We start from the raw sequence: 22,534 nt of genomic DNA, 5'->3' as shown, positions 1-22,534 counted from the left end.
AGCCCTGCCAAAACATCTGGAAGGCTCCAGAATAGGGAAGACAAGTATACATGGCATTTTCAGGATCTTGCAAGTCTAACATCAGAGCAGAACTTTTAGTCTTGGATATTCAGAAGCTGTCTTTGGAGAATACTGAAATGCAGCACAATTCTAGCTCTGTGGAGGACAAATAGACTGACAATAGGTCTCAGTTTTTGTGGGGATGCACTTTTGCTTGGGGATTCTGAGAAAGAAGAATGGTTTCTGTAATTCTAAGGGCTAAAGGTCTGGAGCTGGAGGCTTGCCAGGAAGAAGCCCAAATGCATATTAAGCTGGACTTTAATACTGAAGAGGAAGGAGAGAGAATTTTGTTTTCAGATTAGCACAGCTAATCTCTTTCTTGAGGGTGTCTGCCTGAATAAGCCTGAGACTTCTCAGGAAGCTCTCATGTTGCAAGCGTGGGAGGAAACATGTTTGTGGGAGCAGATCCTTAGTGGATAAGTAGCAGTGCATGCTTAAATCTCAGTCCCATCTACCCTCTGCTGTTTGCAGTGTTTTATGGAAAGGAAGGAAACAGTATCTTCCTTTTGATGGGAGGAGCCTTGGCAGATGTGCTATGATTTTTCTTGCATGTATTCCCCCCCCCCCCATTTGCTTCCTGCCTTTGCTCCCTTTTGACCGCTCACTGGAAAGTTCAAGCTAATGTTTTTGGAATGCAGCCTAATGGTTATTGTTGTTGCTTGAATGGTTCTTGAGTGAGCCCTTCCAGTTGCAGCTCATTTAGACTTGAGCAGCAGTTTTTGAAACCAAAATGTTCTCTCTCTTCCTGCCACTCCACCCTTTCTTCCCCTAAATGCTAGCGGGCAACAAATAACTAAAATGCGTCTGGTTGCCTGTTTGTGAAGCACAAGGCACTGTGGGGAGCCTCAGGGTGACTTCAGTGCTGGCAGAAGTTGAGGGTGAATAATTTCTGGTACTGTGGTTCTGTGGCTGCTCTTGGTTTTCTCTTTCTTTATCAAGCCAGTGATAGACCTATAGAGGAACATGGGTGCAATAACAGATCCTCAATGGTTGCTTTAAATGGAGGAATGTACACCTTTATTATCCACAGGGAGACTTAGATCTCTTTTTTCCTAATACAAGTGTGTGTGTGTGTGTGTGTGTGTGTGTGTGTGTAATATACTGCCAGTTTAGGATGCATCTGATGTGTAGACACTTGTCTATGAAAGTTTATGCCATAATAAATTTGTAACTCTTTGAGGTACTACAAGATTTTGTATTAAAGGGTAATTGTGAATAGATGAGGAGATAAGGTTGTATTTGACTGTACAGTGGAACCTCGGTTCTCGAACCGCTCCATTCCCGAACGTTTCGGCTCCCGAACATCGAAAACCTGGAAGTAAGTGTTCCTGTTTTAGAATGTTCATTGGAACCCGAATGTCCGACGCAGCTTCCAATCTGCAAAAAGCCTATCTGTCAACCAATCAGAAGCCGTCCCTCGGAATTCAAATGTTTCAGAAGTCGAATGTCCTTCTGGAATGGAATACGTTCGACTTCCGAGGTTCCACTGTACTATTTTCTGCCATGGAAGTCTATGGCACACAAATACCTGATGCAGTTTATTTTATGTATCTGTCAATTCACCTATCTACTCAGCCATCCAGACAGTTTACAGGGACATACCTATTCAGCTTGATCATGTGCCTTCTTTACACAGTTAACTAACTTGCACAATCCCTTCTTGCCCTGTTCCACATAGTGTTGAACTTCAGGTTTGCTTTACTTCAATAATGATGATTCTGCTAGTGTATACCTCCTGGTTTTGTTAGTTTTGTGGCTATTGCTGTCCATGGAAGAGCTGAGATTGCAGTATTGGAAGCAAGTTAATAGCATTATATACAGGATCAAGTGCTGCTGGTGTTAAGGGCTGGCTGACTTCAGTCTTGTATGTTCTGATTTGCTTAATTTAAAAAACTAGGGTCCTGTGGTCCAATGATGTATGCTAAATTCACAAAGGAAGAGGGTACTCTTAGGATCTCATAACAGTTAATTAACTAGTTTTGTGATTTCAAATATTTCACGTTTGCTTAAAAAGGACCGTCTTGATTAAACCAAGGCCAGCTAGTCCAGCATTTTCATTTACTTTTGCTGGTGTCCTAGCAATCACCAGATGGTAGGTGGTTCACCAGAAGTTGTTCCGTGAATTGCAATCTGCCTTCTGTCCTTAGGAGAATTTCTTTTCCTTTACAGACCTCTTCCTTGTTTTCTGTAGGCACTTTCTCTCCAGGGAAGTGAGGAAATGATTTAAACTAAGGAACTAAAGTTAGGCAGTTTGGAAGTCCAGGAGTTAAGTCTGTGGTTGAAGGTAGGTGAGCCAAGAGAGAAAGGAAGGGAAAACAAATGGAGTGAGAGGTGAGTTGCCTTGGGGACCCTATCAGCTTATAGCATCCCTGACCACTGGTCCTGCTAGCTAGGGATGATGGGAGTTGTAGTCCAACAAGAGCTGGGGACACAGGTTTGAGAAACACAGGCTTATAGGATGAGGTGAACATTGATGACAGGAACTCCCTTCCTTTCCGGCTACATAAATATAGCAATAAAGCTCTTGTGTTCAGGGCTGGCAGTCCGCCCTGAGCCATTTATCACAGCAGAGAATGATTTCAGAAAGACAGAAAAATGTGAACTCACCTTCAACCCAAGAGTGCCAGCAGTAGGTATTGCTTAGAAATCCTGGAATTCTTTCTTCTTAATGTCTGAGGATTACACCCAAGACAACAGTCTCTGAATATTATTCATTGTGTTAATAGCTTACACATCCTCCCAAAATGTGTGAGTGTTACGTTAGCCTTGCAACAAACCTGTGAGGTTCCTCATTGATTGGCCTGTGAGGTTCTCAGAGAGTTGTGTCTTTGTTCAGTACTATTATTGTTACTGAGGTTAGATTAATTGAGCATAGCAATGACAAAGGGGCAGGAGAGGAAGACAGAGAGATGCCCTCCACAAGCATTGGGACTTTTTACATCCCAGCCACCTTGAGATAGTATCTGAAACACTGCAGGAAAAGTGGCCAGGTCAGGATGTGGGACAGCCTGTTGGAAGGTTGGTTGCTTGTGTTCCGGGCAACTTGGAGAATTTGTTGAGCCATGAAATCAGTGTAGGTAGTCTGGACATGGGGAGGAATTCAACCTAGTGCTATGGCAATTGTAATGTCAGTGCAAACCTTTTTTAGCTTGCCAGATGGAACAACACCCCCCTTCCCCTTCATGCTGTTTCTGGGGATTCTCCAGACCCCACCGTGACTAATTTCAGAGGCGAATGGTGCAAGGAGCCGGGGAAAGCCCTACTGTGCTAGAGCAAGTCCTTGTTGCTATAGCGGGACTCTCATTAGTTTGAAACCTGAATTCGTGGGTGGCTATTGTTACATATGAATCTGAGAATGGTAGACTTGAATCCAGTGGAAGTTGGTTGAAACTTCAACTGCCCCTGCAACCTGGCTTTCAGGAATGATATTCAAGTATGACAAAGTTGAGAGAACTTTGAAATATCTTCTTGTGTGGAATGGACTTGGAAACCAAGACTTTAAAAACCAGAGGTTCTTTCGGCTTGCTTCTTTCCTGTCCTTTAGCTATATCATCTATATCCTTATATAGTCCTTTCCTGAGGGTGGGTGGAGTTTCTCAATAACAGTTTCAAGGAGAAGGCTGAGGAGTCTATATTCCCCCTTGTTCTTGATAATACATAAAAAAATGTCCTATAGAACCTTCAGATAATGTTCTTCTTGATAATGTTACTTACAGTGAGCATGGTACCCTTTTCTCTCTGGGAGGCCAGTATGTGCAGAAGAAATGAACGAGGCATCAGTCTGTTTGGCTCAGTGCTCTAGAGCACACAAAGGCATGGCAGAGGTGTCACTTTGGAAAACGTTTTGCTTTATTCAGCTTGGCAGGCTACAGCACAAGCAAGGAATAATTTATGGCTTGTGGCTATGGTTAGTCTCCCACCTCAGAAAACAAAAACAGGCCCCCCAAACTGTTGGGCTGTTGCCCCAACAGGGGGGGCCAACTTGAATAAAATATTGGCGGGGCCCAGGTAAGCCCCACCCCACATAATCAGTCACAAGATGCAGCTCTTGCATGCCATTTGAATGGCAATGCCCATCAACTTTGTGGGAGCCCACCCCCCTCAAATATTTTATGGGGGGGGGGACTGAACAGACCTTGACCCCTATGGCCTCTAATCTTTTCTTCTAGGCCATTTGGGCTGGGGAGCATCGCAGTTAAATCAGCAGGAACTGATTCAGGGTAGAGCTACACATTACTTACAAGCATGGGTAACCCAGCCAGAAACTGCAGTTAGGAAAAAAAACCAGTATTGGAAAAGGGGTATTTAGAGTGGAAAAGTGATGGTGAGTGGGTGGTACTTAACCCTTTCCCTGCTTGCTGATTTTTTCTGCTGCAGTTACTCTCCCTGGGGGTCAAACTAGACATTAAAAAGGTAAAGGTACCCCTGCCCATTATATGATGTTAAATGACTGTGTGTTTTAAGTGCAGGCTTTTTTATTTATTTAATGCAAATAGTATCAGCTTTGGTGCGTCTCTGTGTGTGAGATATAGTTATAAGGATTACAGCAGGTGCATAGGAGGAATGTAAACATTTCCTCCATGTGTTCCTGAAGAGATTGCTGAAGGTGCGGGGGGGGGGGGTTCACAATGGAAGAAAACATTAACTTCAGAATAAGGCTTTTCCTCAGGACTGTGGCAGGGATAGATGATGTTAAATTTCTTCTCATTGTTTGTTCCACTCTCTTTGCTGATGCAACATGCATTTTTAAAAATCCATTCTCATTAAATTGAAAAATCTCATCTAGTTTGGCCCTGAGCCCTGCTTCCATGAGATTCTAGATGGTTGCTTTTGATGGTAAACATTCATCTTGAACCTTGCGGGGGGAATGGGGGGAAACGGCGGATGTTTCTGTGCTCCACATCACCCCAACCTGATAGTGCTTTTGCCTAATAGAAGCAGCTGTCAGAGTTTTGTTATATATGTCTGTAACATGTAGTAGTAATGCCTTCACTTTAGCATTGGAAAGTTAATCTCTGGGACCTGTAGGCCAGAATTCTTGTTTTGTTTTGAACGCATATTAAGTTCTGAACAGGAAAAAGGAAAATAAAAAAGAATCCTCAGCCCTGCAGCTGGAAACTATAAATTCAGGATTCTAGGGGAAATTGTGCCAATTGGCTGTAACTTCCTGATCAGGTAATGCGAGAGGATTATTGGGGGAAATCTGCTCAAGGGCTGTGCCAAGCAGTGAAGAGAGAGAACCTGCTGCCACTGGAAGGTTTACTTAGTCTCTGCTTTGAGCTTGTTTCGAGCTGTAGTTGTTGTGAATGTTAGAAACATGTCTTTGGGGGCCAGGGAGGTCTTGGGAAAAGGTCTCTAATGAAATCTTCATGTGCATAGTGACCTTCCGTCTTCACTCATGAACCCTGGGTTGCTTTGGCCGCTCAAATACCTAGGCCTTTGGTCTGTTAAAGGGACAGCCCTCCTAGCACCATCAGAGTTGCCTGCACACTCATAAAACTTAGAACAATTGTTCCGTCTTCAGATTTTACAGCACTCTGAGAACTTGCGTGCCCAATTGCTAAACTGCCTCATAGGTTTGTTGCAAAGCTAAAGTGCCACTCCAAGCTCTTTGGAGTATATGCGGGATAAAAAACAGTGGATATTATTCAGATATGCTATTACTTCAGGCACTCAGTGTGATCTGGTTTGATGTGGAACTGTGTGGGTCTTTCCATGAAGCAGGCAGTTATATTTGGTTGCCTTTTGGACCATTCCCAGTCTGTGATGTGACTTTGCGGTGTTTTTGTTCTGCTCGGAAACTGTGTGCATTGTTCTTCATGGATTCACTGATAAAGCAACTTCCTTATCTAAAGGAAAGGGTGAGGTAGTTTCCTGGACCAGTCCCCAAGAACCTAAGGCCTTGCCTGTTTCCTTCCAGGCTGCAAAGTTCTCGCTTAATTACAGTTTATTTACAACCTCCTGCTTCCTCTCCCTTCTTCTCCAAATGCCCTTTGATCTTGTTAGGGGATTTAGTGGTACATCTGTCTGTTTTTTAAGTAGCCTGCTTGGAGGCAAATATATGCTAACTGGGGATGTTGAGTGTGGTGGGGAGGAGAAGCAGTTCCTGCTGTTGATCTAAGAACAAGTTTCCAAAGGCGTGCCTTGCTAGAATATGGAATGGGATGTATTCTCTGCTCTTTCTCACTCTGTTTACAAACACAGATCCCACAATAAACCAGTTAAGCTCTTCAGATGTCCTTGTTTTGTTTGAATTTGCACAGTCTTTATTGTCTCTGTTCCATTATTTCACTCACTGAGAATCCATCCTACTCCAATTGTTGTCAAATGTATATCCCACCCCTTCCTAATGCTCAGATGGTCTTAAGACTGTCATGCAGGCATTTTGTGTGATGCATTTTTTTAAAAAAAAAGTATCCGGAAAGCCATGGATCTGAAGTGTGGATTTCAGAAGCTGGAACTCAAGTCTTTTGAGATTGTAGCCATTGGCTTAATTTTACCTGGGTGGGGAGTCTAGAGGAAGAGAAGGTAGGGGCATTGGGCAAAAAGGCCAAAAACGGATGCAGTGATTGAGGGAGGAGGATGGGAGCCCTCTGTAAGCAGTTGGTTCAGACCCCTGGCAAGAGCAGTCTGTCCCACCCCTGGAAGCCCTTTGAATGGGGAGGGGAGAGAGAGAAGATGCAGACCATGCACGGGATTTTCATCTTGTACAGCTTTACCATAGGGAATATTCCTTAAAAAAAAAATAGCCATAGCAAGCTGCTGAGATTATATGTGGTCACTGGCGATCGAAAGGTCGGCGGTTCGAATCCCTGCGGTGGGGTGCGCTCCCGCTGCTCGGTCCCAGCACCTGCCAACCTAGCAGTTCGAAAGCACCTCCGGGTGCAAATAGATAAATAGGGACCGCTTACCAGCGGAAAGGTAAACGGCGTTTCCGTGTGCGGCTCTGGCTCGCCAGATGCAGCTTTGTCACGCTGGCCACGTGACCCGGAAGTGTCTCCGGACAGCGCTGGCCCCTGGCCTCTTAAGTGAGATGGGCGCACAACCCCAGAGTCTGTCAAGACTGGCCCGTACGGGCAGGGGTACCTTTACCTTTACTAGCTTGTCTGCCTCTTAATTTGTATTATGCCATGTAAGAATAATTGGAACCACTTGGAACTGGGGCAGAACATGGGGCTGGATTATTATTAGGCCATTAAAGGAGAGATAAACTTTGTTGTGTTAAGGATCCAACAAATGTCATGGCTTAATTAAAAAAAAAATTAGGCAAGCATGTCTGTCTCTTATATATGCCCTCACTCTGTGTAAATTCTACCCTGAGAAATTTGTCTTGATAAAGGAAAGCACACCCTGCCTTAAAATAGTGCCCAGATTTGCTTTGTTTTCAGAATTCAATTGGTTAAGAGGCATGGCTTGTTGGTGTGGAGCTGGGTGCCCACAATTTTATCCAGCAGAGTGAACAATTTAAAGTCTTAGGTTGAGATTGCTCCAGCCTCCTATCAAACCCTTAATGGTGCACCTGTGGCTCTATCCTATGTTACACAAGTGGTATGGGAGCTACTGTATTGTGGCTTCATCCTGTACCACTGAGGTAATGTGAGAACCAGGGCCTAAAAGGTTATTGGACATGGTTTCTGGGCTCCCATGCCATGTGCAACATAAGATGGGGCTATGCAGGAAAGTAATAAAGAAGACAGGAATGATGGTAGGTACTCTTCTCTTTCCCTCCCTCTTACACAGAGCTGCTGCTAGATGCTGAATAGGTTTCTTTGTACAGTTGTACCTTGGTTCTTGAACCTAATCCATTCCGGGAGTCTGTTCGACTCCCGAAACTGTTTGAAAACCAAGGCTTCCTGCAGTCAAATGGACACTGCACCAGATGTTCAGCTTCCAAAAAACGTTCGCAAACCGGAACACTTACTTCCAGGTTTTTGGCATTTGGGAGCCAAAACATATGAGTACCAAGGCGTTCAAGAACCAAGGTATGACTGTACTTCCACACGCTGATTCAGCCTCTGTGATGAGCCGATCTCCTTTAAGAGGGTGGGGATGGGTTGGAGGACACAGAGGTCAGATCAGAGAACCTCCCAAAGTAGTTCAAGTGGTTGAATGATTAGCTGCAATTTGAACATGCAGTAAAGCTAGCAGACTGGGTGCTTTTCCAAAGGTGCAGCATTTGCCCACTTTCCGAGTAATTTAGTGAGCTGAGCTGATCCTTGCGGAGGTAGTCTCCAGGATGTGAGTTTCTTTCTGAAACCCTCCAGTAACAAGGCACTTGGACTCTAAGAGTTCTCTGTCTCTTGCCTTACAGCTGGCTTTCTGAACTCATGGAAGAACAACGTCCACCAATCTTGCATGACAGTTTCATAATTGTAGAACTACTTTGAAAGGCAGAGAAAAGGAGTCCCCTTGTCTTTTTCCATTTTGCTTGTACTGCCCGTTTGTGCCTGGCACATCATGATGCCTCCCAGTTATCTATTGCCTTTAGTGTTGTGCCTGAAGCCAGAGGGTACTGAAAGTGTTCCCTTTAAGTAGTTTCCAGTGGATTTCTACAGGGTCCAGCACTGATTTTTCACTGGGCTGCGTCAAAGCCAAATTGAATCTGTCTTAGGAAGTTCTATAGCTTGGCTGGTCACATCTGCTGTATTAAATAAATCATTACAACCCTGAGTTCCATTTTGGAACATAAGAAGTAAAAGTATATAGAATTTGCAGCTGGATTTAGATACCTAACAGGTATCTGACAGCGTGTAATTTGGTGGCCAGCAGGTGCTGATTGTTGAGTGTAGAGAGCTATAGCTTCTTTGTTGTCTCTATGCAGCCTGCACAATCTTATGTACTGATTTTAATAGGACTTTTTTTTCGAGATTGAGTGTGCATAAAACCTTTGTCCAAGAGGAGTTTGCTTGATGAAGCCTTGGAGATGCTGGATCATCCTGATTACTATTTTTACCCTGCTTTTCTGTTCATGGGTACACAAAGTGATTTGTAAGATTAAACACAATAAATCAGTGGGTCTTCCTCAGCAATATGGGAAAAATATAGTTTCGGTGGGAGCTTCCCCCTCCCACGCTAATAGTCAGGTTGCAGTGGGAGGAAATGTCCTATCTCCACACCATCGTCGCCATCCTGATCAGGTCTCTGCACTTTCTATTTGTGAAATAAACATTGTGCACTTAAGGGCAAACCATGTGATTAACATAACCAATGGTTTGGCCGTGGATCAAACAGGACTTTCAAGACTTCTTGGTTCATGCTCATAAAACTTGCTCCCCATTTTCTTTTAGTATTTCTTACGAGTAATGTTTTTTGCCTGATGGCTATCTTAAGAATTTCTTACATTGCAAGATGCCATGGAACCTTACGTTACGTACCGTCCTTCTTGCAAACGCTTCGGGTTATGAGCTCTGCTAGTAGATGCTCCCGGTCGTGAACCTTGCCCCAGGATGCGAGTGGAAGTTGCATGCTGGCAGCAGTGGGAGGCACCATTAGCTAACGTGCACCTTGGGTTATGAATGTTTTCGGCTTAAGAACGGACCTCCGGAATGAATTAAGCTCATAACCGGAGGTACCACTGTACAACACAGCTCCCTCTCCCCTTTCAGATTAAATGCTTTTGGTTTTTCAAAACCAAGCCTTCCCCTGCTCCCCGCCTTTCTGGCCTCTGCCTGATAGTTCAGTAAGTTGTTATGTTTTGTATTTGTGGTGGTAAAGATTCCTGCCAGTGGCAGAGAAGACCTGGAAGGAGCTGGTGAAATGACACTAATTTTCTTGCTGCAGGGATTGTGCTTCATGAGTTGCTGAGGTTGATTATTATTACATTATATTTGTGTTAGACTCTTCTGTATAGTAATTGCACCTGGGGTGTTCTTAAAAGTTGGTTTTCAGACAATAACGGTAAAAGCTGCTCGTGCTTGACAGCTTTTGGAGTGAATGCTTTCTTAGGGAAGTCTAATGTGGGTGGGCAGAAATTCTGCTCCCGTTTTTGCCAGACTCTCTCCAGGGACACAATGGGGCATACCTCTCAGGATAGCGTTTTGAGACCCAGAAAAGTAGATGTTTTATTGTTTTCTTCCTCCCCTACAGGACGGTGGCAGCTGAAGTAAGGAAGCAGGTGTCCCGGGAATATGGCAACTCCCCTCAGCTTTCCAAGAAGCGGGGTGGCCCCCCACAGTCGGTGAGTTATTCAGTAGTATGTCTTGGTGGGGGGTAGAGATCTGGCAGAAAACACCGCAGCTTCTGGCTAATAAGACAGGGAAGAAAATCTGTTCACCCAAAGAAAATAGGCAGTATCAGACAACCATAATTTGGAAACTGCCCATTTCCAGGGCATTTTAGAAATTGCTAGTAATCCAACATATAGCAGGGACAACCATTTTGCTCGTGCTTTAGGAAGTCCTCTTATTTAGAATTGGGTTTGTTTTTTTAGAAAAACAACAACTGAATTAAATGATATCTATATTTAAATATTCCTAATTAACTTCTCTAATTTTTTTAAGACATGCAAGTTGGTGGCCACTTCTGCCTTCTCAGGGAGTGAGTTCCATAGTTTGACTATGTGCTGCGTTCCTGTCCTAAATCTTTGCCTTTCTTAGCCAACTGCTACCCTTTGCCAGTGGGTTGCTGACTTCCACTATTTGCTCATGGGAGACAGGATTTCCTTTTGGCTTACTGTCACTATGGACATACCTGAGGCCTCTTCGGAGATGGAAAATTGGAAGAAGCATAAGAACCACTACTATCTCCTTTCATTTCTGCAAGAAGCATATTGGGGAACCATGGCTACATATGAATTAGTTGCCTTATTCCTCTAGTCCACCTCCAGTCCCAATCTCTGATATTGGCTGCATTTTATTTGTTCTTCCTGGGTGGCATAAAGACCAGAACAGCTGCAGAAACTATGCTTTATTTTCTGGAGTTTCAGCTTTAAAACAAACAAACAAACAAACAAACAAACAAACATCTGTGGCCTTCTAAAAACTCCTGGGCTTCCCTTATGTAGTGTTTCCTAAAGCAGCTGTTGGGTGAGGACAGGGTAGATTTCAATTTCCCAGGTGTGAAGGAGTTTGAAACTGGAATCTTTTGGGTGAGGTTTGGCTTGGATGTCTTTAAAAATAGTTTTAGTCTCCCAGACCTCTGTGCTTGTGTCCTCTCCCCATTCTTCCCTTCTTGCAGGTCTCTCTGTCATTTAGCCTCGTTACTTTTTCAGGGGATTCCTCCCTGGTTTTCACTGAGAAGCTGTCAGAAGAGCGCCTAGCCTCTCAGTAGGCTCTCTCCCTTGCTCAGCAACAGCAAGACAGTTGGTGGAGATGGGAGGGAGAGAAAATTTAGCTTTTGCCATTTGTCATAAGAACAAATGTTTGCATTTGGACAGTTTCCAAGTGGCCTGTGACATGCAGTGTTAATTGTGCCTTGAGGAAACGAAGGGGTCTTTCTTCTCCTCCCCACAGCACCTGTTTCTTCTTGCTCCTCTCTGAACAATAGTGCTCAACAAAGTCACTTAGACTATGTTGTAATTGTAATAATTTAAGAGCAGAGCTATGTGTTGTGGCAGCTCAGATGACTTTTGTGCTGGTTAGTTGGGCATTGTGGTGGGAACTGGAATACATTTACTAGTCTTAAAGATGAGCTCCTGCAGTCTTCCTCACCTTGGTTTCTGCATTCTCATCTTGGAAGGACTGCAACTCCCTCAGGCCTGTTGTTGTCCTTCAAGATGAAGGGAGGCGCCTCTGTCAGAAGCTTCTGTGAAGGACCAAGAAATGCCCCCAAACCTCTGTATTTCTCTGACTCCTCTGTTGGACTGAGGGGAAGAGGTGGGAAATTCACACACTTTTTTTTTAGCTCTCATAGTCTAACTTGGTGGTAATAGTGGGCATTTACCTGAAACATGTTGGAATCATGGATTCATGGGAAGGTGTTCATCCATTTCCCAGTCTATAAAATGGAGAATACCAGACTCAGGCCTTGGGACAAATCCTTATCATCCTTGTTACGATGCGCTACAGCTAGGAGTGATTCAGGCACAGCAGACAACTTCAGCAAGTGAAAGCTTGTCCACACTCCTGCTTGTCCCGTGCCTAGAAAGAAGGGACCCGGAGCAGTTTTCTGCTTGACTCTTGCTTTCGAGGGAAAAACTGCTGTTTAGTGAACAATCAAAGCAAATGGTGATCTACCCACTTTGGGAAACACTATTCTGAACTGTAATCAATAAAAAGCAAGTCACAGTGCATAAAACAACACAATACAAATTGAAAGCAAAGACACAACTTATACAATTGTGTTTGTTTGTTTTTTTTTAAAAAAAATATTGCTGTAGTTGCTTATTTGTACTTAATTTCATGCCCAGTCAGGCCTGTAGCCAAAAAGAGGAGGAGGCATATCTCTTGGATAGGGAAAAAACTCTGTTTGGCTCTAAATCAGAGCAAACATCAATCTGGAGAAACCCCAAATGGCCATTTGTTCTGATTGAGCGCTAAAGACTTTCTGACTTGTAGGTTCCTCTTCCTTACCCCACTCCTTGACCTTCTTCTCTAAGGTGCCTCTGACAGAAGTGGTGGAGCCCGTAGATTTTGAGGAGTACCTTGACAGCCATGTGCCAGATGCTGAGCCTGGTCCACTTCGTGATCTGGTTGAGTTTCCCACGGATGACCTGGAGGTGATCCACCAAACGCGGGACTGTCGAACACTGGAACCTGGCATCCCTGAAGATGAGTAAGTGGTGGGATTATTAATTGTGGATTGTGGTTATTCTGATACTTGTGATAAGCACCTCTGCTTCCATTTACTCCTGCAGCCTTTCACTGCAGAGCCCCCTTCACCTCAGGACAGTCGTATGTAAGAGTTGCCAAGGAAAAAGTACTTGGCAATTTGCTGGCAGTTTTCTGCATTAGAACTTGCTAGTTCTGCAGTATTGACCAGTGAAAACGTGGTAGGCAAAGACTATTTTTTAATCTTCACATTAACAATTTCAGTGTGGCTGAATGCTGCTTTGGAAGACTGATTTAAATGGCAATATAACTGAATTTTGACATCTGCACAAAGCTTTTGGGAAGGCATCCATTTAATTCCCAAAGGAGACTTAAGGGTGAAGAGGTGTAGGTCATTCTTGAAAGTCATCTGGGATTTTACAAGATAAACCCCGGGTGGGTTCTGCTTACAGGTCTTTCCCCTAAGATGTGTGGGAAAAAATTCTGAAGGGTTTTCACAATTCTGCCTTTTTGGTAATCCCACAGAAAAATAACATATTAATAGGGAAAATAGACTTCAGTGCACTATTCATCATGGCACTAAGATGCAGAAATCATCACAAAAACTATCCAGTTCACCATGCTCATAGGAAGGAATGACCAGCTTTTCAAATACAAGGGGGGAAAACCCACTCTTGACTGCTACTAAAACCCAGGAACACCTGTAGGCTCAAAGCACAAGGAGGCTCTTATTGTAGTGTTTACCAAGCACTAAGGCTAGTAGTTTTCAAGGGCCACATTTTAAATTTGTTTCTATGTGAGAAAAAAGAATATCCGGGAGGCATTATCTGTTGTTTAATAAAGGTGTGGAAGCAAAACATGTGGAGAGAAATTTGATACTTATCTCTCCTTGCAGATAAGTCTTTGGATGTTACTAACCTGTCGACATTTTTACTAGCCTGCTTTTCTTCCTCTTTCATTCTTCTCCAGGAAGCAGGATGCTCGTGTACGAGATGCTGTACAAGTCTACACAGAAGACTGGGTCATGGTCCAAAGAAAGTAGGTTGCACCTCTTATTTGAGAAAGGATAGCAAAGACGGATTCTTCGTTATTGTGGCGGTGGTGAAATTTGCTGACAGTGCTTAATCTTTTTGGATGTGGATTAAATATGGACCTAACAGAAAGAACCTTTGGTAGGGGAGTGCTACGTTTCAAACTGAAAAAAGATTTTAAACAAACATTATTCTAACTAAAGGAACCTATTTGACTTCTCTTACTTCCAGCTGGACTAGCCTTGACTTTCACCTTCCCACAAGCTGTTATTCACCCATCCTCCAGCCCTCTGAAGTGTCAATGGAAGGGCTAGAGAAGTTGGAGGGAAAGTCCTAACTTTCTATGGAACTTCTTTAAGATTGCATTGGAGTGAATCCTTGCACTGTAATAATTGTATCTGCTTATAATTGACCATTTGATAGCCAGAGCCCTAGTTGCCCAAGTCCTTTCAATTGCTGCATAATTATTGCTTCAGCAGTCATTCTGTAGTGGTGGAAAAGTTGTTTCATTCAGATGAGCCATAGTATATGTTGTGGATTGTAATCTCAGTTTTTGGGAGCCTTTCAAATAGAGTTCACTGTTAATTAATAGTGCCTTTTGGTTCTTGCATAACAAGCATTTCAGTGCCCTGCCTTGCAGCCTGTGATTGATGACTTGCCTTCCTAACCAGGTAAACCCAGTGAGTAGATACAAAATACTAAAATACTAAAACTAAATATTAAATACTAAAGCAGATTAAAATTCACACAAACCTTTCTAAGCATCTGGGTAGGATTGTCTAAACAAGAATGTTTTTAGAAGGTGTCGAAAAGAATTTGGTGAAGGTGCCTGCTTGATATCAACAGGCAGGGAGTTCCCAAAGTGTAGGTACTGCGACACTAAATGATCAAATTCTAACAAATGCAGAACAGGTGGCACATGTTGCAGTGCCAGTTCCACTGGTCAAAGCAGTCAAAGGGCACATAGGGGTAAGGTTATCTTATAGGTAAACTGGTCCCAAGTTATTAAGGACTTTGTAGCCTAAGAGCAAGGGACGCGGGTGGCACTGTGGGTTAAACCACAAAGCCTAGGACTTGCCGATCAGAAGGTCAGTGGTTTGAATCCCCGCGACGTGGAGAGCTCCCATTGCTCAGTCCCTGCTCCTGCCAACTTAGCTGTTCGAAAGCACGTCAAAGTGCAAGTAGATAAATAGGTACCACTCCGGCGGGAAGGTAAACAGCATTTCCGTGCGCTGCTCTGGTTCGCCAGAAGCGGCCGGAAGCTGTATGCCAGCTCCCTCGGCCAATAAAGCGAGATGAGCGCCGCAACCCCAGAGTCAGCCACGACTGGACCTAATGGTCAGGGGTCCCTTTACCTTTACCTTTTAGCCTAAGAGCAACACCTTGAACCTGACCTGGTAGCTGATCGGCAACCAGTGCAGAGCTCTGAGTTATATGCTGACAAGTCCTCACTTCTGTCAGCAATTGTGCCGCAGCATTCTGCGCAAATGGTAGCCTCCGGCTATAAAATATCCACATATAATTTTTCAGAAAGTTCTCAAAGCATTTTAGGGCAGCAGTTCCGAAACGGCTTGCTTTTTCATTTAGACTGTTCCACAAAGGACATACAGGCCATCTTGATAATATCACAATTTCCCTCCCTTCCAATTTTTGGTTTTCCTTCTTCCTGCCTTTCTGGTGCTGCCATTCTGTCTTCCCCTCCCCCACTCACTCAACCAAATTGTGCTGGAAAGTTCCCCTAGCTTTATGGCAATGGAGGAACCCCAATGAGACACCCTACAATAAACTGTGTTGCCCAGAAGTATTCATACAAAAAATCAGGAAGCAGCCAAAGTTTGCATACAAAAAAGAGAAACGAATCTCTCCTTGTTAGTGAAGTTAAGACACCTGTGTTTGGCATAAAGTATTTAAATGCACGGGACGCTGGTGGCGCTGTGGGTTAAAGCCTCAGCGCCTAGGACTTGCCGATCGAAAGGTCGGCGGTTCGAATCCCTGCGGTGGGGTGCGCTCCCGCTGCTCGGTCCCAGCGCCTGCCAACCTAGCAGTTCGAAAGCACCTCCGGGTGCAAGTAGATAAATAGGGACCGCTTACCAGCGGGAAGGTAAACGGCGTTTCCGTGTGCGGCTCTGGCTCGCCAGAGCAGCAATGTCACGCTGGCCACGTGACCCGGAAGTGTCTCCGGACAGCGCTGGCCCCTGGCCTCTTAAGTGAGATGGGCGCACAACCCCAGAGTCTGTCAAGACTGGCCCGTACGGGCAGGGGTACCTTTACCTTTACCTTTTATTTAAATGCACAGGTTGAGGAGGTCCTCCTACAAGCTTTTTTGCCCTATCAGCTCAAACGTTTGAGCTAGGTTTGGTAAGAAATAAAGTTGCTCTTTTGTATTAGGTTTTTCTTTTTAATTTTGTGTGGGTGTTATGGCTGCTTCCAGTTTAACATAAGTTTTTCATCGTATTTCTGACTTGCTAGAATTTTTAATATAATAATTCTCAGTTTTTTTTAACCATTTTTATTTTGTGACTGGACAATTGTTTAATGAATATTGTATGATCTCTTTAGAGAAGCCCTTGGCAGAGGCATTTTTGGCTGAAACACATGGGCACATTGTATAAAGGAAAGAAGCCACCCCCTTTTGGGGGACCTCTGAGATTAAATTATCCTTTTTGCATACCTGAAATAGTCATAGCAAGGTGAATGGCACCTTTGTGGAGGTTGATGTGATTGTCTTTTAAAGTCTCTGCATTTTAAGTCGCAAAGGTTCCCAGCAGGCATTACCATCACAGTTTCTTCTACCCTGGTTCAGGTACCAAAGGCTGAGCACCATGTACAATGCTATTACGGCCGAGAGGCAAAGGGAGAGGCAGAAGGGGCTGCCTAGGCAAGTCTTTGAACTTGATGAAGTAGCTGAAGAGCGGAGCAGTCAGGGGGATTCGGTAAGTCAAGTCAGATTTGTAAAATCTAGCATGTTGGAGCAGCTCTTCTGTGTCCTCTATGGGATCCATGAGCAAAGAGTCACAATATAATATGAAAGACCATCTTTTTTTGGGGGTGGAGTTCTGTTAGTTTGCATTTCTTTTCTTTTTTAAAATTTTATGTACACTTTTCAGGTTTATACATTTCACTAATTTTACAATCGTTTTAACATTTCAAAGTTTGACTTCCTTCCCCCTCTTTTTGCGGTTCCAAATTAACTTAATTTGCTCATTTATTCATCTACTTTAAATATGTACTCTTATAAAACTGGGGGTTATTACAATAATCCTGCCAATGTTCTTATCTGGTTACAGTTTATCTGTAAATATTCAATACACCATTTCTATTCTTTTGTAACAAGTTTGATTTCTTATTCTTATGGTAAGTTTCACCATTTCTGCATATTCCACAAGTTTTTGTATCCATCCTTCCTTTTCTGAGAGTCACTTTGCATTTCTTACTGCAGAAAGTATTGATCAGATGTGTAGAGGTCTTTCCTATTCTACTTAATTCAAGAGGGTTCTGGAAGCTTCTCTGTGTGAAAGAAGCAAGCAGAAAGTTCATTATGTTTGGGTTATTCTTTCAGAGAAGCTGAGTTCCAGCTTAAACTTGTTTTGTTATCTCTTCTGTGAAGGTCATGCTGACTATAATAATAGGCCAGAAGGAGCCTGGGTTTCATTCTCTCTTTCTACCTCTTTTCCTTCTGGTGTGGTGTTCTGTACATAGTATGCTTAGTGTTAAGGTTTAGTCTTACTGTAAGTTATTGTAAGTTTAAGTTAAGTCTGCTGCAACTGGATTCCATATGGACAGTGCCAATCCTGAATGTATTAGATTTGTGACAATTATGCTCACTGCCTTCAGCAGCAGTAAAACTCTGCTGGATGAAATATTAATTGCCTCTATTTTCTGGGAATTCCACAACGTGTTTAAGTTTTTACTCTGCTAACTATGTGTTGCGAGTTTGGCTCTGGATCAATTCCATGACAGGTTGAACCTGGCTTTTCTTGATGTCGGGGGGAGGAATCCACCAGATTCCGGAACAGAAGGGACTCAACCTGTGACATCTGGAGAGCTAATAACTTGGCCAACAGAAAGGTTCTGCAGTGTACTCTAGAGTCTGTGGCCTTGATAGGAAAGAAGCTGAGTTCAGATTATCAGAAGCTGAGATCTGATCAGTCTTTCTGAATGTAAGGATGCAGAAATTCAAAGTGTTAAATTCCGATCTCTGTATTTTTTTTAAAAAAATAATTTTTATTGGTTTTCCAACACAAATAAAAACAAACAACACATTCACATACACAAACAAAAACATATACAACATGTATAATTTCATAATCCTGTTTTCATACCCCTTGTTTCTCCAACTTCCCCATACCTCCCTTTTACTGTATCCTTGATTTTTAACATTTTTTTAGCAATTCTCCAATAATTAATTATTTAATTCACTTTCATTACATTCCTTTTTCTTTGACTTATTAGTTGCAGCTGCAATTCTCTATTTCTTATTCCCTGACATCTAACACTTCTCAATTTTGCAATAATTTTTAAGATATATCTTGAATTTCTTCCAATCTTCTTCCGCTGTCTCTTTCCCCTGGTCACGAATTCTGCCAGTCATCTCTGCCAGTCCCATATATTCAATCACCTTCGTCTGCCATTCTTCCAGAGTGGGTAGTTCTTGTGTCTTCCAATACTTTGCGAGAAGAATTCTTGCTGCTGTAGTAGCATACATAAAAAACGTCCTATCCTTCCTTGGCACCAATTGGCCAACCATACCCAGAAGAAAAGCCTTCCGATCTCTGTAAACCTGGCACTTGTATTTTAAGCCTATATTTTTAGCTCCTTCTCCCCTTTTTCTTAGTATTTTGAGTGAGTTGGGCAGTGAATGGAGCAAATGTAATTGCAGCATGGCAAATATTCAGCACGGTCCTAATTGGATTTTTATGCCCAAAATGTAGGCTGAAAATCTGCATAAGCCCAAAACCTATTCCAAAAACTATGACATGTAAGGCCCCATGCAGAAGTACACATTCTGTACATGTGCCTATTTTCCTGGAATTGCTTTCCTAGATTTCTGTATTTGTTTAGACTTCTTATTCCATTTTCAAATACCAGCCCCCCCACAATAACTGTGTTTTGGGAGAACAGCTTTTGAGAAAGAAATTATCTAGAAGGAAAAATATGACATGACTACAGAAAATGGCCACATTGAGCTGCCTCTCACACATGCAGCTGTTTAGTTGAATCCAGCCCATTCATATTTTTCTTATACATATATGGCTACATATATGTATAGGTCACTCACACCTTTGGCATGGAATATTGCATCAGGAGCATCTTAGAAAAATAAAGCAAGTAGTGTTAAGTAAGTAGTTCTGTCAGCACAAGGACTACTGCTTGCATAACAGAACTTCCTAATATTTCCTATCCCTGCTCCTTGCTAAATCTGTTCTAGGAGTTTCTCCAAATCTCTAGAGCAGATTTGGCGATGGTGTAATGCAGGGGGAGAAGAGGACTCCTTGTTGTGCTAGTGGTATCCTTGCGCTGATGGGACGAGTAAGTCGAATACTGTCCCAAATTTCTAGTTCGCACAGGTGCGCAAAAAGAGGGTGGAAATACATAAACAATACATACGTTGGCATATTCTGAAACTTGAAGGCCAAATTAGCAAGGCAAAGTTTACATATGCAAGCTGATGAAAGGCAGAGAATATACAGAGGTGATCTTTCCTAACCCGCCAACCCCCACAAATAAATTGCGGTAGAAAATTAGACCATGCTGACTTTTGCCTCACTGTGTATAAGCTGCAGTCTGGCCTAATGCTGGAAGACAGAAACCATGCTAGCTTGTCTGGGATATCTGCGTGCAACAACACATCACTGGGGTCTGCATGCAAATACCGTACATTTCCGTGTATATGAGGTGGGATTTTTACGTTAAAATAATGGTTAAAAATTGGGGTCGTCTTATACACAGGTAGTGCAGGGGCAGGGCGGTGTATTGTTTCCTGCTGTGAGCAGTAGATTGTCACTGGGGTTAGTGTGGGTGATTGGTGGCTGCGACAATAGCTGCTGTTGATTGGGTGCTGCTGTGGCAATTGGGCGGGCGATTGGCGGCTGCTGGCGGCGAGCAGAAATATGATTGGATGCTTCTGCGGTGCATCCCCCCCCCCCCAAAAAAAAATCTCAACAACTCTGGGTAATTTCCCCCCATTTTCTTAATTTTGAGCCCCCCAAAATGGCGTCTTATACATGGCGTCTTATACACGGGGCGTCTTGTACACGGGGTGTCTTATACACGGGAAAATATGGTATGCTGAGCCTGGCGAAATGCTCTGGGCTGCTGTGCATTTGCTAGATGCTCTGTGAAGTTTGCTGTTGTCAGTAGGAAGACAATGTGGCTCTCGACAAGGCAATGCCGTGGACAACAAGGCCTTTTACCATAACATCAGGTATTCCTTGTCCCTTCCAGGATGACCTGAAACGCTGCTCCACCTCCCTCGATGATACACCCCGTGGCAGCTGGGCCTCCAGCATCTTTGACTTGAAGAACTCCGCGGCCGACTTCTTGTTGCGCTCTCTCTTGGTGCGCACTGCCATCGAAGAGACTGACCGCACGAATGAGGAGCTGCGCAAGAAGAACCGGCACGGTGAAATCCTGGCCCTTTACCCGGCCCCAGATGAGGTGAGCGCAGGCCCTGAGATTCCAGTAGCTTTTGCATGATCCTGTAGCATCCAGGAGATGGCAGGTATGTTTGGATGTAGGCTGATGAGGATTAGAAGGTGCCTGTTTGCCTCTTGGGGGCAGATACCAGGTTGTGCAGAGGATGCTTTGACGGCCACAGACTTTGCTGAGTGGTAAAGGTTGGAGGACGAACCACCACAGTCTTGTCATTCTTTTTTAAGTGGTTTTGTCAAGAAAGAGGAGTGGGAGGGATCATTACTTTGCCTGGCACCCCTCCTTTCCTCCTCTTCCAGAGATCTCAGAACTGTCCAGTCTCTTCCCTGCCCTACGACACTCTGTTTGGACTCACCTTTGTTCTAGCAAGCTCCGATACTGTTTTCCTAACGCTAAGCACATGGTTGTATAGATGATGTGCTTCCCTTTATCTTTTCAGGATGAGGCAGTAGAACGCTGCAGCATCCCAGAAGTTCCCAAGGAGCACTTTGGTCAGAGGATCCTGGTGAAGTGTTTGTCTCTGAAGTAAGTCACTTTTTATTTGCCAAACCAAACTCAAAGTAGGACATACATGGAAGTTTGGGTCCATTGCACTGCTTTTCACAAATGCTTCAGGGTGCGATGCTGTGCAAAGGGTGTGAGGCCCTGGCTGAACTTTGTGTCAGTTTGCATTTCTTAGTGCAGAAAGTATTGATCAGATGTGCAGAGTTCTTTCCTATTTAATTAATTCAAGAGGGTTCTGGAAGCTTCTCTGTGTGAAAGAAACAAGCAGAAGGTTTGTGATGTTTGGGTTATTCCTTCAGAGAAGCTGAGTACAGCTGGCTTAAACTGGTTCTGTTATCTCTTCTGTCAAGGTCTTGCTGACTTTAATAATAAGCCAGAAGGAGCCTGGGTTTCTCTTTCTCTTTCTATCTCTTTTCCGTCTGGTGTGGTGTTCTGTACATAGTATGCTTAGTGTTAAGGTTTAGACTTATTATAAGTTACTGTAAGGGTAAGTTAAGTCTCCTACAACTGGATTTCTTATGGACAGTGCCAGTCCTGAGTGTATTGGATTTGTGATCATTATGCTCATTTGCCTTCAGTGGCAGCAAAGCTCTGCTGGGTGAAATATTAATTGCCTCTGGTCTCTTTTTGGGAATCTTGCAACATGTTTAAGTTTTACTCTGCTAACTATACATTCGAGTTCTGCTCTGGATCAGTATTGAGTAGAATTACATGACACTTTGCTGGAGGATTTCAAAGCTGTCTCCGCGGAAAACCAAATTCTGAATCCAGGGGTCCATTTCTTATGCACTGTTCTCACTGGAGGGTGTGCATGCCTCTGTTTCCAATCATCTCATGGTGGAGAGCAGCACTGGCACTAGGTTCAGTCCATACAAGAGGCCCCCATGCTAAATTGCAAACAACCTGCAATTGCCTTGGGAAGAAGGCACCTTGTTGCTTTGTCAGGAGATGCCCATGTTCATGGACAGCACAAGGTGCACTGCTGGCTATGGTTGATGTATGGTTGTTTTCTCACCGAACCATCTCTCTTCTCTTCTCTTCTCTTCTCTTCTCTCTCTCTCTCTCTCTCTCTCTCTCTCATATCCTTCCATGGAGCAGGTTTGAGATTGAGATCGAACCGATCTTTGGATCGCTAGCGCTTTACGATGTGAAGGAGAAGAAGAAGGTACTATGTGATTCTGAGCAATACTTGTCTTTACAGCTAGAAGCAGGACCATTTTATAAAATGGGCAGAGAGCAAAGCATAGCAAGGTAGGATGCAAATTGGTCAGTTGCCTAAAATTGCTGAGATGTTTGAAAGACTAGTTTGATAGACATAGGAAGCGCTGGGTTGGAGATGCTCTTGATTATGTCCATGCAGCACATACACAAGGCTACTTGATGTGTCTTCTTACTAGTTCCCCTGGAATCAGAGCAGTCTGCAGTTTCTTCCTGTTCTGGAACAGGTAGAAACCGCCTCCAGACATTTGGAGCAAAGGGGGCATTTTCTCCCCTAGCTACTGCCCTGCCTTCAGTTAGTGCTGCAAACTCTTGTGGGTTCCTGCCTCAAGCGCTTCCTTCTAGTTAGAGGAGTTTCAAAGG

General features: G+C 43.6%; 2 protein-coding genes across 5 annotated transcripts in view; one reads left to right on the top strand and one right to left on the bottom strand.

Annotated features, from left to right (window-relative positions):
- The window catches only part of TSPAN16 (tetraspanin 16), a 42,397-nt gene extending 39,675 nt beyond the window's left edge, over window positions 1-2,722 (bottom strand). The window contains exon 1 of the mRNA XM_079959793.1: window positions 2,668-2,722. The gene's annotated coding sequence lies outside the window, so the exon portion shown is untranslated. The remainder of the gene's footprint in view (window positions 1-2,667) is intronic.
- DOCK6 (dedicator of cytokinesis 6) overlaps window positions 1-22,534 on the top strand; it is a 105,544-nt gene that overhangs the window by 4,470 nt on the left and 78,540 nt on the right. For all 4 annotated transcript variants that reach the window (XM_079959068.1, XM_079959067.1, XM_079959066.1 and 1 more), the window contains exons 2-8: window positions 10,147-10,237; window positions 12,596-12,771; window positions 13,737-13,805; window positions 16,602-16,731; window positions 20,243-20,455; window positions 20,889-20,974; window positions 22,052-22,118. In XM_079959068.1, the coding sequence (XP_079815194.1) occupies window positions 10,147-10,237; window positions 12,596-12,771; window positions 13,737-13,805; window positions 16,602-16,731; window positions 20,243-20,455; window positions 20,889-20,974; window positions 22,052-22,118 (832 nt within the window). The remainder of the gene's footprint in view (window positions 1-10,146; window positions 10,238-12,595; window positions 12,772-13,736; window positions 13,806-16,601; window positions 16,732-20,242; window positions 20,456-20,888; window positions 20,975-22,051; window positions 22,119-22,534) is intronic.

Source organism: Podarcis cretensis (genome assembly GCF_951804945.1).
Source record: "Podarcis cretensis genome assembly, chromosome: 17".
NCBI lineage: Eukaryota > Metazoa > Chordata > Lepidosauria > Squamata > Lacertidae > Podarcis > Podarcis cretensis.
The sequence above is the reverse complement of the archived record's forward strand: the minus strand, read 5'-3'. Positions and strand labels throughout refer to the sequence as shown.